The 14,566-nt window shown below is 40.0% G+C and overlaps 1 protein-coding gene across 1 annotated transcript in view; it reads right to left on the reverse strand.

Annotated features, from left to right (window-relative positions):
* Window positions 1-1,375: 1,375 nt before the first annotated feature.
* LOC105826367 (zinc finger and SCAN domain-containing protein 12-like) overlaps window positions 1,376-14,566 on the reverse strand; it is a 27,748-nt gene continuing 14,557 nt past the window's right edge. The window contains 6 exon segments of the mRNA XM_012664338.1: window positions 1,376-2,085; window positions 2,187-2,600; window positions 2,787-2,885; window positions 7,074-7,221; window positions 7,782-8,234; window positions 9,103-9,318. Coding sequence (XP_012519792.1) covers window positions 1,376-2,085; window positions 2,187-2,600; window positions 2,787-2,885; window positions 7,074-7,221; window positions 7,782-8,234; window positions 9,103-9,318 — 2,040 coding nt within the window.

Here is a 14,566-nt window from a genome sequence, read left to right on the forward strand (position 1 = left end):
CCACCATGCCCAGCTAATTTTTTCTGTTTTTAGTTGTTTGGCCTATTTCTTTCTATTTTTTAGTAGAGATGGGCTATGGCTCTTGTTTAGGCTAGTCTCCAACTCCTGAGCTCAAATGATCTGCCCACCTCGGCCTCCCAGAGTGCTAGGATTACAGGCGTGAGCTACCATGCCCAGCCTCTCTGCTCTTAAGGTTGTGTCTGTTGTATCTACATGGTAGAAATAATATATAATCATATGTTACTGCACATCTCTTCCCAGCTCCATGACTTCATATAGGTAATCAGCCATAGTATGAGTATTAATACTTATGCCACAGAAATTGGCAAATGCTTCAAATCAAGGCTTGGTTTATTCTTTTGTTGGTTGTCTAGATTAAGGAAGTGTTAGAGAAACTGTTAATAATACAGATTAAATTCAAAAGTATGTCATGTTTACAGCTGTTATATCGTGAATATGTACAGCACAAAAAAATGAAATATTCTTCCAGTGTTTGAAAACTGTTATTAGCTTCAGCAAAGAAGTCCCTCACATCATTAACCAATGAGGAATACAGATAGTGCTGAAGCTGAAATAAGTTTCAGTTGTGTAAATATAATTTGTAGGAGGGTGAAAATGTTAGAACGAAAGGCTTGGTTTTTCCCTCTTCCCTTTTGTCTATCTCCATTGGCAGATGTGTTCACAATGAGAAATGTATCCCCTGGGCCTTAGACACAATGACCCCACTAGATTTTGAGATACTAGGGGCCAAAATGTCTATATTCTCCATACTACTTGGAATATTGCATATCCCTTATTCACAAGGAAATGTAAATTATGGGGTAGGGACTGGGAAGGAGCTGTAGCCCACCTAGTATATCTCTTCTGGCCAAAGGCTTGGTCAGGTAGCCAAAGTGGGAAAGAAACAGAGACAATTCACCTTGCACATTCCAAGCCCTTAGACATTCCAGTATCCTCCACTGGTAGTCAAAGAAGTAATTTCAACACTAGGTTATGCTAAAGCTAGTTAGAAATTAAAATGGGTTGAAAACAAAATAAAAGCAAAAAGCCCATTAGTTCAGTTGAAAAATATAATTTTTACCAGCTACCCTTATATTTTTTTATTGTACTGACACTTCATTGCATTTAATAAAGGTAATCACAGGTAAATTCCTTGTTGATGCTTATTTTCCTAAATTCTCAATTTTTCCAGCATTTATAATCTTTATAAAAACTCTTCAATGTGGCATCTATGATGTTCTTTAAATAATGATGTTCAAGAAACATTTTATCTCAGTAAAAAAAAAAAAAACAACAACAAAAATCTTAGGTTCTACTTGAAGTTGTCACCAAACACCCGGGCAAGGTGTCCAGTTGTGGATTTTCTGGTGTTTAATCAGGGCTGAGCTTCCACTGCAGGTTTTACCCTGTTCACCCCACTTTCAGGACTTAGCACAATGTGGCTTCTCTGATGTTGGATTAGTGTTGCTTTCTGCCTATAGGCCTTCCCACACTCTTCACATTTGTAGGGTTTTTCCTCAGAGTGGACTCTCAAATGTTTGTTGAGATCTGACTTCCAGCTGAAAGCTTGCCCACATTTGGAACACTCAAAAGGTTTCTCTCCTGTGTGGATTCTGAGATGGTGACTAAGACCTGTCTTCTGACTGAAGGCTTTGCCACACACTTTACACTGATAGAGCTTCACCTTGTTGTGAATCCCCTGGTGTTCAATAAGATGCTCTCCCCTTGTGAAGGCTTTCCCACACTTGGGACATTGGTATGTCTTATCCCCGGTGTGGATTCTTTTGTGGTTCCTCAGACCAGTTGACCAAGTAAAGTTCTTTCCACATTCATCACATTTATATTTTCTTGGCTCAGGAGGGTTTCCATGCTTGCCTCCTAACTTATGCTTATTAAGGCCCGAGCGTTGACTGAAGGCTTCACCACATTCATCACATTTATAGGGCTTCTCCCCAGTGTGACTCCTCTGATGTATGATCAGGGTTGAGCTCACACTAAAGGTTTTTCCACACTCAGCACATTCATAAGGTTTTTCCCCTGAGTGGATTCTGTGATGTATTATGAGTTCTGAGCTCCGGCTAAAGGCTCGTCCACAAATAGGACATTCAAAAGGTTTCTCTCCAGTATGGATTCTCTGATGTTGGTTACGTCCTGCATATTGAGTGAGGCTTTTCCACACATTTTACATTCATAGAGTTTTTCTTCACTGTGAATTCGCTGATGTTCAATAATGTGTGAATGCTGCCTGAAGGCTTTCCCACATTCACTACATTCATAAGGTTTCTCTTTGTTGTGGAACTGCTGATGTTTGATGAGGTCTGAACTATGGCAGAAAGCTTTCCCACAGTCCATACATTCAAAAGGTTTCTCTCCAGTTTGCAGACTTTGATGCTTCATAAGAACTGATCTCTGACTAAAACATCCGCCACATTTACTACACTGATGGGGCTTTTCTCCAGTGTGGATTTTAAGATGTTGTAAGAGGTCTGCCTTTTGACTGAAGACTTTGCCACTCTCTGTACATTTATAGGGCTTTTCCTTGCTGTGAAGCCCCTGATGCTGGGTAAGTTCTGCATGTCTAATGAAGGCCTTTCCACATTCTGTACATGGGTATAGTTTTCCCCCAGTGTGAATCCTCCTATGCATATGAAGGCCTCTTATCCAGGTGAAGGTTTTCCCACACTCATCACATTTATATATTTTTTCATCTGTGGCATCTCCATCCTGCATTTACAAACTACCATTAGACTCACTGTCTCCTCTGTATTTTGTGTGCTGAGACATACTTTCATTAGGTCCATCAGACCCCTCTCTATGTGGTTCTGTTTCTTCACAAAGTTCCTGCTTCGTACCTAACATCACGTTCTCAGTCTTCACACCACCATCTGAAACAACAGACAATAAAACTTGAGGAGAAAAGACAACCCAAAAATAGTAGTTTAAGAGACAGACAGCTGGAAAGGTTAATCTTTACTTTAGGTTAATTTTAGCAGAAGATATTATGATTATGTCTTTACTTAGTGTTTAGAGAAATATGTCAGTCAAGGCAGAAGGAATGGTAGTAATACAGGTGTGGAAATGAGAAAGAATAAAGCACGGTTAAGTTACCAATAAAATGTGGTGAAGTTGACAGGCTATCACTTCTGTGATTACAAAAGATTGCAAGTTGCACCTTGCTAGTGGACTCTTTCTATTGACATTTTCCCTTACTAATGTTGATGAAGAAAGCCACCATATGGAGAAACCCATGTGGTAAAGAACTGAGGGTAACCTCTGGCTAGCAGTTAGCAAGAGACTGAGGCCCTCTGTCTAATAGCCTGCAAGGAACTGAGTTCTGCTAACATCCACGTGAGGTTTGAAGTGGATCCTTCTCTTGTCACACGTGAAATCCCAACCTTGGCCAATACCATGATTATAGCCTCATGAGAGACCCTGAAGCAGAGGACCCAGCTAAGCCATCCCTAGACTTAAGAAAGCATGAGATAATACATGTGTGTCATTTTAAGCTGCTAACTTTGTGGTAATTTGTTAAGCAGCAATGATAACTAATGCATTGCTAGTATAAAAATGCAAAGTTTCCTAACTATAAGAACTACTATAATTAAAAAAAATAGAGGGGAAACAAACCACACATTGAAAAGCATATACATATGTGTCTATATGTATGTGTATATACGGTTATACTTACGTTTATAATTTGCATATGTATATATCACATGCAAAACAGAAAACATAAGACTATCTTAAGATCAAACATAACAGTCATATCAGTCATATTAAATGCAAATAGGCTTAACTCATCCCTTAGATCAAATTAGATTTGATCACAGAGCAAAACCAAACTCTATTATGTATACAAGAAATACAACTAAAACAAAATGATTGGGAAAAGTTACCAAAAGAGTACGAACAAGAGTAAACTAAGCAAATGCAAATAAAAAGAAAGAGTTCATTAAAATCTCAATTTCAGAAAAAGGCCAAAGCATAAAATGAGACAAAGAAGAGTATTTTATAATGTTAAAGAATATAATTTATAATGTAGACATAACAGATATGAATAATTATACAGAAAATAACAGAAAAGTAACTTTTCTAAAGCAGAATTTATAGAAGATATAAAAAGATACAGAGAAAAACAAAAAATAGAGACTTTGGCCTTTGTCTAGAAAAACACCAGACAAAAAGAAATGAAATTAATAAATTAAATCATATGGATATATACATATGTCAGGCTCTACACTCTAAAAATAGAGAAATATCTTTTTCAGGTACGCAGTGAACATTAATGAAAATTGTCTATATACTGGGCCATTAAAAAAACCACAATAAATTCTAAAAGATACAAACACCACAAACATTCTCAGATTACAACACAATAAATCTAAAATTAATAGCAAAATCAGAAAACAAACAAGCCCTTCCACCTGAAAATCTCAAAACTTTCAGCCCATTACTGGTTCAAGGCAAAATATAAACATAAGTTTCAGATTTTTTAGAAAATAATACTAAAAACACTATGTTCCAAAACATTTAAGATTCATCTAAACCAATGTTCAATGAAATATTCAGAGCATTGAATGTATCAGTAATAGAGGGAGGATGAAAACAGAGGGAGAATGAAAAAGGACATACTTTATTGGCTTTTCTCCCTTTCTTACTTCAATTCTCCCTCCTTGTGCTTCCTAGGATCACCTCCGATATAATCTACTACAACTTAAAATAAATAAATAAATAAGCCAAAAGAAAATGAGGAATTAACAAAAATAAATGCAGAAACAAATTAAATAAAATATAGAAAAATGAAACACTGTAATGTTGAAATTGAATTGAATACATCAATATGAATGCATGCATTTTAGAAAAAAAGGTCCATCTAGATCTGTGCAGGAAATGTTGAAGCAGTGTTGCCTTGGTGATAAAGAACACTCCCAGCACCCAGATTTTGTTCACCAATACCATTCTCCATTAAAAAGAACCAAGGCTCTTTCAGAAATGCTTGACACCAGACCTGAGACTAGAGAAAGTATAAGGTAAACCTGGAACAAACATTTTATTCAGAAAACAAACATTCAAAAATTAATAGGGTTATGGCACACAGATACAGGAGCAAGACTGAAGATGTCCACACAAGCCAAAGATGTGCCAATTTGAGCATTAAAAAAAGTCATGACTATGGTGGGTTGAAACTGATTCAATGAAAATCTGTAAGTCCGTAATGATATTAACATAAAATCCTAAAATCTCATGTCACCACTTGAAGTGCCTGTTAAATCACTCCTTTAATTTGAAAATCACTAAATAATGGGGAAAGACCAAGCATTAATCATGACTTCCTAGCAGGATGTTCCCAAACAGACATAAGACATATTTGATTAGGGAAAGCTCTACTATAAAAAATAATGCCAGTTAATAATGTGAAGGAATAAAAGAATTATAAAACCATTTTGTAACCCTTAATAAAATGATTACCCATACAAGAATTATCAAACATTAAGTATTTTGTTGATGGGAAACTGGCCACTCACATAGTGCCAAAGTGATACCACAGTTAGTTGCAAGGGGAAAAATTAGCTGTTTAATGGCGGGATCAGACTTTCATCATCCTAAAACAGTGATTTAATAGTGAGTCATCCAGATATCAGTGTCTCCTAGTACCTAGTATTAATTCTAGCCCAAAATGTTTAATTTAATCCTTCAAGCCTTTAGATCTAAATTCCAGTTTACAGGAAATATAGGAGATGTGACTAGCAAAGTAAATGACATAATGTGGAAGCAAACAGAAAACTCATGCTCCTTTTGACAGCACATATACAAAAATTGGAACGATACAGAGAAGATTAGCATGGCCCCTGCACAAGGATTACATGCAAATTCGTGAAGCATTCCATATTTTTTAATATTTGAAAAAAAGAAAACTCCAAGGCTGGGACAACTGGCCTGGGATCAACAAAAAGATATATTACGGGGAAAAAAAGAGACAGGGGGACTGTTCTAGAATAAAAAAGAATTAAGAGGAATAACAACCAGATGTATTGTGTGGTGTGTGGCCCTGGTTTGGATAAATTAGCTTAAAAGACATTATAGAAAAAATGGGCCAATTTGAATTTGGACTGATTTTAGGTAACATTAAAATGTATTGATAGGGAAAGGGGAAGATTATTAACTGAAAAAAAATAGGTTATAGGCCGGGCGCGGTGGCTCACGCCTGTAATCCTAGCTCTCTGGGAGGCCAAGGCGGGCGGATTGTTTGAGCTCAGGAGTTCGAGACCAGCCTGAGCAAGAGCGAGACCCCGTCTCTACTAAAAAAAATAGAAAGAAATTATCTGGACAACTAAAAATATATAGAAAAAATTAGCCGGGCATGGTGGCGCATGCCTGTAGTCTGAGCTACTTGGGAGGCTGAGGCAGTAGGATTGCTTGAGCCCAGGCGTTTGAGGTTGCTGTGAGCTAGGCTAACACCACGGCACTCACTCTAGCCCGGGCAACAGAGTGAGACTCTGTCTCAAAAAAAAAAAAAAAAAAAAATAGGTTATAAAATAGCACAAAGAATATGATCTCATTTTGGTAAAAGGTATGTGTGTATATGTATATTTACATGCACATACAGATATATGGACATACAAAAAGATATACAGATATAAAATAAAAAATCATCAATCATCTCTGGGTGGTAGAATATCAAGCTTTATTTTCTTATTTTGCTATTCTGTATTTTTTTTAACTCTCTACAATGCATATATACTTCTTTGGTAATAATAAAAGGTATCTTTTTAAAAAATCAATACAGCTTTATAGGTTAATATCCTATCAGGATCTACTGAAGGATATAACATCAAAATAATTGAAAGTAACATTTGCTACCAGACTATACACAGAAAATTCAACTATGGATATTTAAAATGGACCGTATTACTGAGGCTGTTCTGACCTTTTAAATTATTATCACCTAAAATGTCATCCTTGTCATATCCTTTAATAACCCTTGTAACAAGAAATTAACATGTCGCACTGCACAAAAGAACACATTCAGAGTTCATTTCAGTCCAAATCCCCTAAAGAAATTCTTGCCTCACCTCTTTCCTCTGCCAGGTGGGGCTCAGGTCCTTTGCCCTTGAACTGGATCTCTGGGGGTTGCACCCAGGTATATGAAGATTCTTCTTCTGGTGTCTGAATGGTCATTGTCTGCATAAGGACTTTCTGTTCCAGAGCACAGGCTGAAACCTGGAGATAAACAGCATTCCTTAAGGCTGAAGGATATCATGAATTGAACAGGAATTAAATCTCAGGAAGGAGTCCACAAGAAATATATGCAAGAGAAACTAGGAAGAAGAAAAGAGAAACCAGTACCTTATTTACTTCCCAGGACACTGAGAAGCAGCTAGAAAGGCAAGCAAAGCAAGGTATGACCAAGTCTTGTTTCTATCATTTCATTTACTGGCTATGTGTCCTTGGCCAAGTTTTACAACCTCTCTGAACTCAGTTTCTATGTGGGAAAAATCAGAATAATTCCACCTACCTCTCTCTGTGCTGTGAGAATTGAGTGACCTGTAAAGTAAGGAGCATGATGCTCATAAACCAGCTTCAGTATCTTTACTCACCCCGCCCCCGAATCTGCTATGTTGCCCACTCCTCCCCTTTTTACAGGGCTAGCTTAGCAAACAAAGCTCTGTTCTGCTGAATGGTGGGTCTTCCCATTGCTCTCTCAGAGCCTCACACTTGAGATCACGTTTTGCTCCCAGCTTCCCCACAACCACATCAGACTAATGTCTTTCTTTATGTACATTTTTCTTTCTTTCCAGATCCTCCAGCAAGGTTATTGCCTCCTCCCCACACTCTGGATTATGCTGCTGGATCCAGGCCTGGAGCTCCTCCTGCAGGGTGGACAGGAACTGCTCTAGCACTACCAGCTCCAGGATTTGCTCCTTGGTATTTGTCTCTGGCCTGAGCCACTGATGGCAGAGGTCCTGGAGCTGACTCAGGGCAATACGGGGTCCTCGGGAATCTTGGTAGCAGAAGTGTCTGAACTGCTGCCTGAAGATCTCCCAGGCAGGGGACTGGTTCTCAGGAAGGTTGAAACCCTGATTCCTGGGATGATCCTCTTCCAACTTGACCTTCACAATCACAGACCCCTCCTGACCCCAGGAGGCATACAGCTGGCCAGCAGCCTTTCTTCTGTCCATATCCATCTTGCCCTGTTTCTGCTGGAGTTTCAACTGCAGCCCTCTGAGGGAACTCTGGGAAATAAGAATTAAGTGATAAGGGGGGAAAAGGCAAATGCTGCGAAGAACCCACACAATCAAGAAGACTTGTAACCAGAGTAACTTGTTTATTCATTCATTAAATCCACAAATATTTATTAGAGGCCTACCATGTGCAGAAACTGTTCTAGGTGTTTGAAATATGTTAGTGAACAAAGCAAAGATCCCTGCCATCGGGGAGCATTCATTCTAGCTGGGGCAACCAATAAACACAACAAATATGAAAAGTATATAGTATGTTCGATGGTGATAAATAAAACGACATGGGTGCGGGGGAACAGGTGGAAGGAGGACGTGGGCTTAATGAGTGAAGACTTCTCCAAATCCGGTATTAAGTACGTGTACGTAGTCCTTAGCCCAAAGAAAAACTTTCCAGGTTTATCAGTTGCAAAGAGCTTTTCCACGCTTGAGTCCATACGACCCAATTGGTGGGAGAGATAAACACCTGTCACGATCAACATTTGGGAAAACACTGACCTTCTTTCATGTTAATCTGTCAAAACGGGGAGCGAAATCTCAGATTCACACACCACCCGTGGCCCCAGGTTTCGTCCAATCGTCGAAAGCACGGTCCCCAAGAATGGTATACCTAATCCAGAGACAGGGTCCCGTCTCAGAGGCCACGCAGCCGGACCTTCCCGGAGGCTTAAGGTCAGACGCCTGCTCAGGTTCATGTAGCCCGGTGCCCCTCCGAACTCCAGGCGTTCCCCAGCCTGAACCAGGGAGGGTGCTAGCTCCCTGATGCATCCGAGCACATCCGGAGCCTCGTAGGGGTCTCCCTACTCCTCGGCTCTGAGGGCCGAACCCGAGACCGAGGCGTGAGGTACCGCGCAGGGCCGCTCACCTGGGGTGAGGGCGCAGCGCGGAGGGCGCAGCGCGGAGGGCGCAGCCTGCAGAACAGCGCCTCCCAGAACCGACAGCTCAGGCGCGCGCCCCGCTTCCGGTGTCTCCTGGAGATCACGACCCCGAGCAAGCGCGCGGCCGCGACCTGCCTCAGCCAACTGACGCGGCGTCTCTCAGAAACGCGGAGGTGGCGGTTCCGCTCTGTTTTAAATTCCAGCTATGGAAACCAAAGGTCTAGGAAGCGGCAACTGTGCAGCGAAGACTACTCTAAACCCGGCTCCTGGATTGCTGAAAATTTAAAAAAGTTATGTCAGACTCTCGCCTCCTGCAAACTCGGCAGGGTATCTTAATCGGAAATATATTGGACTAGTGCTTGATGACAACAGATAAAAAATGATTGCCCTTTTCTTTTCCATAAAGGGCCTTCACACGAGGTAGGACATTTGCGGTCAGCAGGTCAGCATCACGATAAGGAAAACCCCCATCTACTGCTTGGCCCATCAGCCACCTGAGACCCCCACCCCTCTCGGAAGACCCGCATCAACATAATACTAACCCATTACCTGGCATATCAACTAACCTATTACCTTAGCCACCTGAGACCCCACCCCTCGGACCACTCCAACTTAACGAAAGTGGGAAAAATCGGGTAGACGGGGCTCAGAATTTGGGCGAGACCCCTCTAAGCCCGCCCACAAATAAACTTTGACTCTCCCTCTCCGCGTGCCTTGGTTTGTCCTGGGGACCACCCGCTGTAACACTTGCTGTAACATCACTACTTCTTTTTTCTCTTCTCTGCCTATCCCCTGGGTGCCCTCATCTGCTCTCTGTCCTGCACCCAAAACTTTCCCCTCTCAGGAACGAATGTGACAGCTAGAGATTAGGATGTCATTAGTGTAACTTCTCTCAGGTTGCTTGCTTGTGTTTCAAATGGAAGGGAGGGTTGTTCTCCCCTCTCCACTTTGCCTCATTCTACCAAAAATTTTGAGGGCTTCATCAAAAGGAGCTAGATCTTAATAAGGTCTATATCTCCTATTCTTTAGCCTGATGCTTCCATTATATTCTGAGCTATAATCATCAGAGGCAAGGATCTTGAATACTACCTTGCATATATAAAATTTCTCATGTACTTTTTCTTTTGCAATTGTAATTTTCTCTAGCCCTCATCTAATGAAATTCCATTGCTTAGCCAGGAGAATGCTGATCTGCTGACTAACAAATGGCAGAGAGAAAAGCATTTCTTGTATTAGTCAGCTATTGCCACAATAACGTGTTAGGTCTGGAGCCAAGAGGGAGATACATGAACACTCAGGTGGAGCAAAATGCTGTTTATTTGAGCATCTGGGTGCAGATGGGTGGAGGCCTAAAAGAGCATCTACCATGAGAAAGGCGAGAGCCTTGCGTTTTATAGAGGATTTTTTTCAGGGGGAGTGAGCAACTGGGCCAGAACAACCACTGTAATAAATTCTTTTCAAACATCCAGTTTTGGGGACCCCTGTGTCACCACAACCATCTGTGGTCAGAGTTAGATTTACAACCTCTGGACTCTCCAGACTCCTGCTGCTATTGTTTCATAGGCCTTATGATCACTATCTAAGTTTTCCATTAACTGCATTCCATCCTATACATACTTTCTGTATTCCCACGCTGAGCAAACCTAACATGATGTTGTATAACAAACCACACTAAAATTCAGGGGCTTACAACAACAGACATTTATTGTAGGATAGATCAGGGTAGGCTGGGTAGTTGGGCTTAATGCTTCAGGTAGATTGGGCTTGACTCCCAGCTTCAATGTGTGCCCTAGTCTGCCCCACCTGTGTTCTGAGTGAGTCAGGGAACTGGCAGGAACTGCTTCAGGCATTGTTAATTATGCAGGCATTGTCTGAGTCATGAAGTTGAGCTACCCTGATAAAAACAAGATGGAAGCAAGACAAGTTCCAACTGGTTAGAACCAAGATGGTGGAGAAATTGACAGCCTCTTGACCTTGCAGCTTCGTTATACCCTTATTACCATAAAATTATCATGAAAATGTCTAAGGAAACCTCCCACTCCCATTGTGCATCTGGGACCAACACTTCCTGTTTCTCCATATTTAGTCAAAAGGAGGGCATCACCCCATTTCCAGGAAAACACTGCCCTTTCCAAGAAGTAACATGAATATTCCTCCCCTTGTTTAGCCTATAATTAAGCTGTTGCTTAAATAGAGGGGCTAAAGCAGTGGTCCCCAACTTTTTTGTCACCAGGGACTGGTTTCATGGAAAACAATTTTGCAGGAAGGCATCCCAGGAGCAGGTAGAGCTCAGGCAGTGACGTGGGGCCAGGTTCCCAACAGGCCACAGACTGGTAGTGGGCCGCAGCCTGGGTTGGAGACCACAGAGGCCAGTTCTCCTCTGTAGGGAGAACTAGCCTCTACTCTGTGGGGTAGATTTTCTATACTTTATCAATAAATCTTGCTTTCACTTTATACTTTCTCAGCTGGTTCCTGAATTCTTTCTTGTGTGAAGCCAAGGACCCACTTGGACTTCAGGCGATTCCCTGCATTGGGAATTACTTTACTATGTCATCAGCACCAGGATAAAAAGCAGATGTGACTTGTGTTAAAACTCTTCTTTTGGTGGATCCAAGCAGTCAGGGTTTGATCAGAGAAGCAGAACCACTAGGAGATATATACATAAGGGATTTATTATAGGGATTTGGCCTTACACAGTTGTGAGAGCTGGTTAAACAGTCTGTGAGGCTGTTCTGTCTGGTGGTGGAGTCTGAAGTCAACAGAATAGGCAGTTGGGAAAAGATGGATGTGAAATGGGAGAAACAAAGATAAGCTGCATCTCCTATGAACACATATCAATCTCTCTTTACCTGTAGTGCTCCAACTTTGATGATGGAATGTTCAGCAGGAGAATCTACGGCCTTTCTTAATGGAACTAAAAGAATTTTCATGTTTACTGCCCTCTGATTTCCATCTGCCCACACTCAAATACACTCAGAAGTCCTGGTTACTATCTGGTGTTGTCTTTGGTGTCTGCCTTCAAACTCAGCACCTGAGTGTCGGAAATACACAAAAAGAAGCCAGAATATTTTTTACTCTCTTGGGGAATTTAGCTTTGACTCACAGTTGATTAGGTCTTGAATGTTTTCCAACCCTACAAAGTTAAAGGTTAACTTGTAGAAAATTGAAAAGATGATAAATTTTCCCCCTGCTCAGTAGAGAAGATAACCTCAAAGGTTATGGTTTTATTACACAATAGAACATTAATGAATTTTGTATACAGTTTAGCAATTTTATTGCAACAGTTTCTCCCACTAATTATATAAATTTTAATGTCTTCTATACTTTTGAAATTAGGTCTGCCATTCTGTTCGCTCCTTTGTTAATGAGTTAAGTAAAACTTGGACATATGCTCATTATTTGTTAGATTGAATCATATGAAATTATTGCTAATTGTAATACTTAGAAGAGAAACATTTTCTTTAAGTATTTGAGAATGAAACTTTGACAGCAAGTGGGTACACAGGTTATATAACCTGTTGGAGGCTTGATGAAGTCCCATTTCCTCTATCCACTTGGCTGCTCTGTTACACCTTGGATGAAAGGTTCACTGGAGGGAAATTGCTAAGGATGCAGTTAACCTTGGAGTCAGCATCATACAAATAGAATTTTCTGACATCAGAAATGGTTCAGAATTAAGCCTAGAATGCTATTCTGAAAGGTGAGCTATGAAGGACGATACCAGTTTCTTGCAGAGGTAGAAGGAACAGTCTCTCAAATATTTTCATCAATATATATCTTGAATATCACAAATTCCACCAATGAAATCCCATTTCTAACATTCAGTATGTAAATTAGTAAAGCCTCTGCTGTTATTTGGAGATAGAAGTAACAGCAGTGCTTAATGCTAACCTCCATTGGAATGTAGTCTTTCTGATTAAGTGCTGGTTGGCCACCCCTGAAGGGTATATTACTGATTAGGGGATCTATCCATATAGATGGTGAGGTCAAGTTTTTTGTTGTTGTCATTTTGTTTTTTTTAGCAAATTACAGACCACATAAGGATGTGTTTTTTTTTTTTTTACGTATCTTTGTTTTATTTTACATTAGAAAGATTTTTTTGAGAAGACAAAATCAAGTTTTTTATTTAAATTTTCAAAATTTACATTCTTTTGATGTATAATTCTGATAAATATTAACAAACACATATAGTCATATAATCATAGCCAACCCCTCCCCCCATTCCAAATCCTGGCAATCATTAAACTCGCCTATACTTTTGCTTCCCAGAACATCTAATAAATTGAATCATACAGTATGTGATCTTTTGAGTCTGGTTTCCTTCACTTAGTATAATGCTTTGAGATCCATCCAAAGTTAGCAAACTTAGCAAATTTCCTTTTTATTGCTAAATAGTATTCTATGTTATGGATGCAGCTCAGTTTGTTTATCCATTTACCAGAAGGACATCAGGTTGTATTACATTTTGGGTAATTATGAATAAAGCTTCTATAAACTTTGTATATAGATTTTTGTCTGAAAATAAGATTTTATTTCTCTTGGAAAATACCTAGAAGTGAAATTGCTGGCTCATAGGTTAAGTGTATGTTCAACTTTATAAAAAACTGCCAAACCGTATTCCAAAGTGGCCATACCATTTTGTGTCCTTAAAGGCAATGTATGAGAGTTCCAGTTGCTCTGCATTTTTGCTGGCACTTGGTATTGTTATTTTTTAAGCCATTCTAATAGATGTATAGTAGTATGTTATTGCAGTTTTAATTTGCACTTCCTTAATGATTTTCATGTGTTAAACACATGAAAGTATGCTCATTTGCCATCTGTATATCTTCTTTGGTAAAGTGTCTACTCAAACTTTTGCTCATTTTTTTTTTTTAATTATTCCAGGGTATTGTGAGGGTACAAACATTATAGTTACACTTTATGTCTTTGCCTCACCCAAATGCGGGTTAAAGGCATGCCCTTCCCTCCCTTTAGTGCTGCCCGTGTCCTTTAGTTGTAGATTTGCCCCCCCATCCCCCTAATCCCTAGAGAGTATTTCTGTCATGTGATCACCCTAGTGTTGATCAGTTAGTACCAATTTGATGGCGAGTACATATGGTTCCCATTCTTCTGCTCTTGTGGTGCCTCACTTTGGATAATGGGCCTAAGTTTAATCCAGGAAAGTATAAGAGGTGCCAGATCACTGTCATTTCTTATGATTGAGTAATATTCCATTGTATACATATACCAAATTTTAATAATCCACTCATGGATTGACAGGCACTTGGGTTGTTTCCACATTCTTGCAATAGTGAATTGTGCTGCCATAAGCATTCGGGTGCAGATGTCTTTATTGTAGAATGTCTTGTGCTCTTTCGGGTAGATGCCTAATAGTGCTATTGCTGGATCGAATGGTATTTCTATTTTTAGCTCTCTGAGGTATCTCCAAATTCTTTTCCACAGCGGTTGCAC

This window comes from Propithecus coquereli, unplaced genomic scaffold (genome assembly GCF_000956105.1).
Source record: "Propithecus coquereli isolate 6110/MARCELLA unplaced genomic scaffold, Pcoq_1.0 Scaffold882, whole genome shotgun sequence".
NCBI classification, from domain to species: domain Eukaryota; kingdom Metazoa; phylum Chordata; class Mammalia; order Primates; family Indriidae; genus Propithecus; species Propithecus coquereli.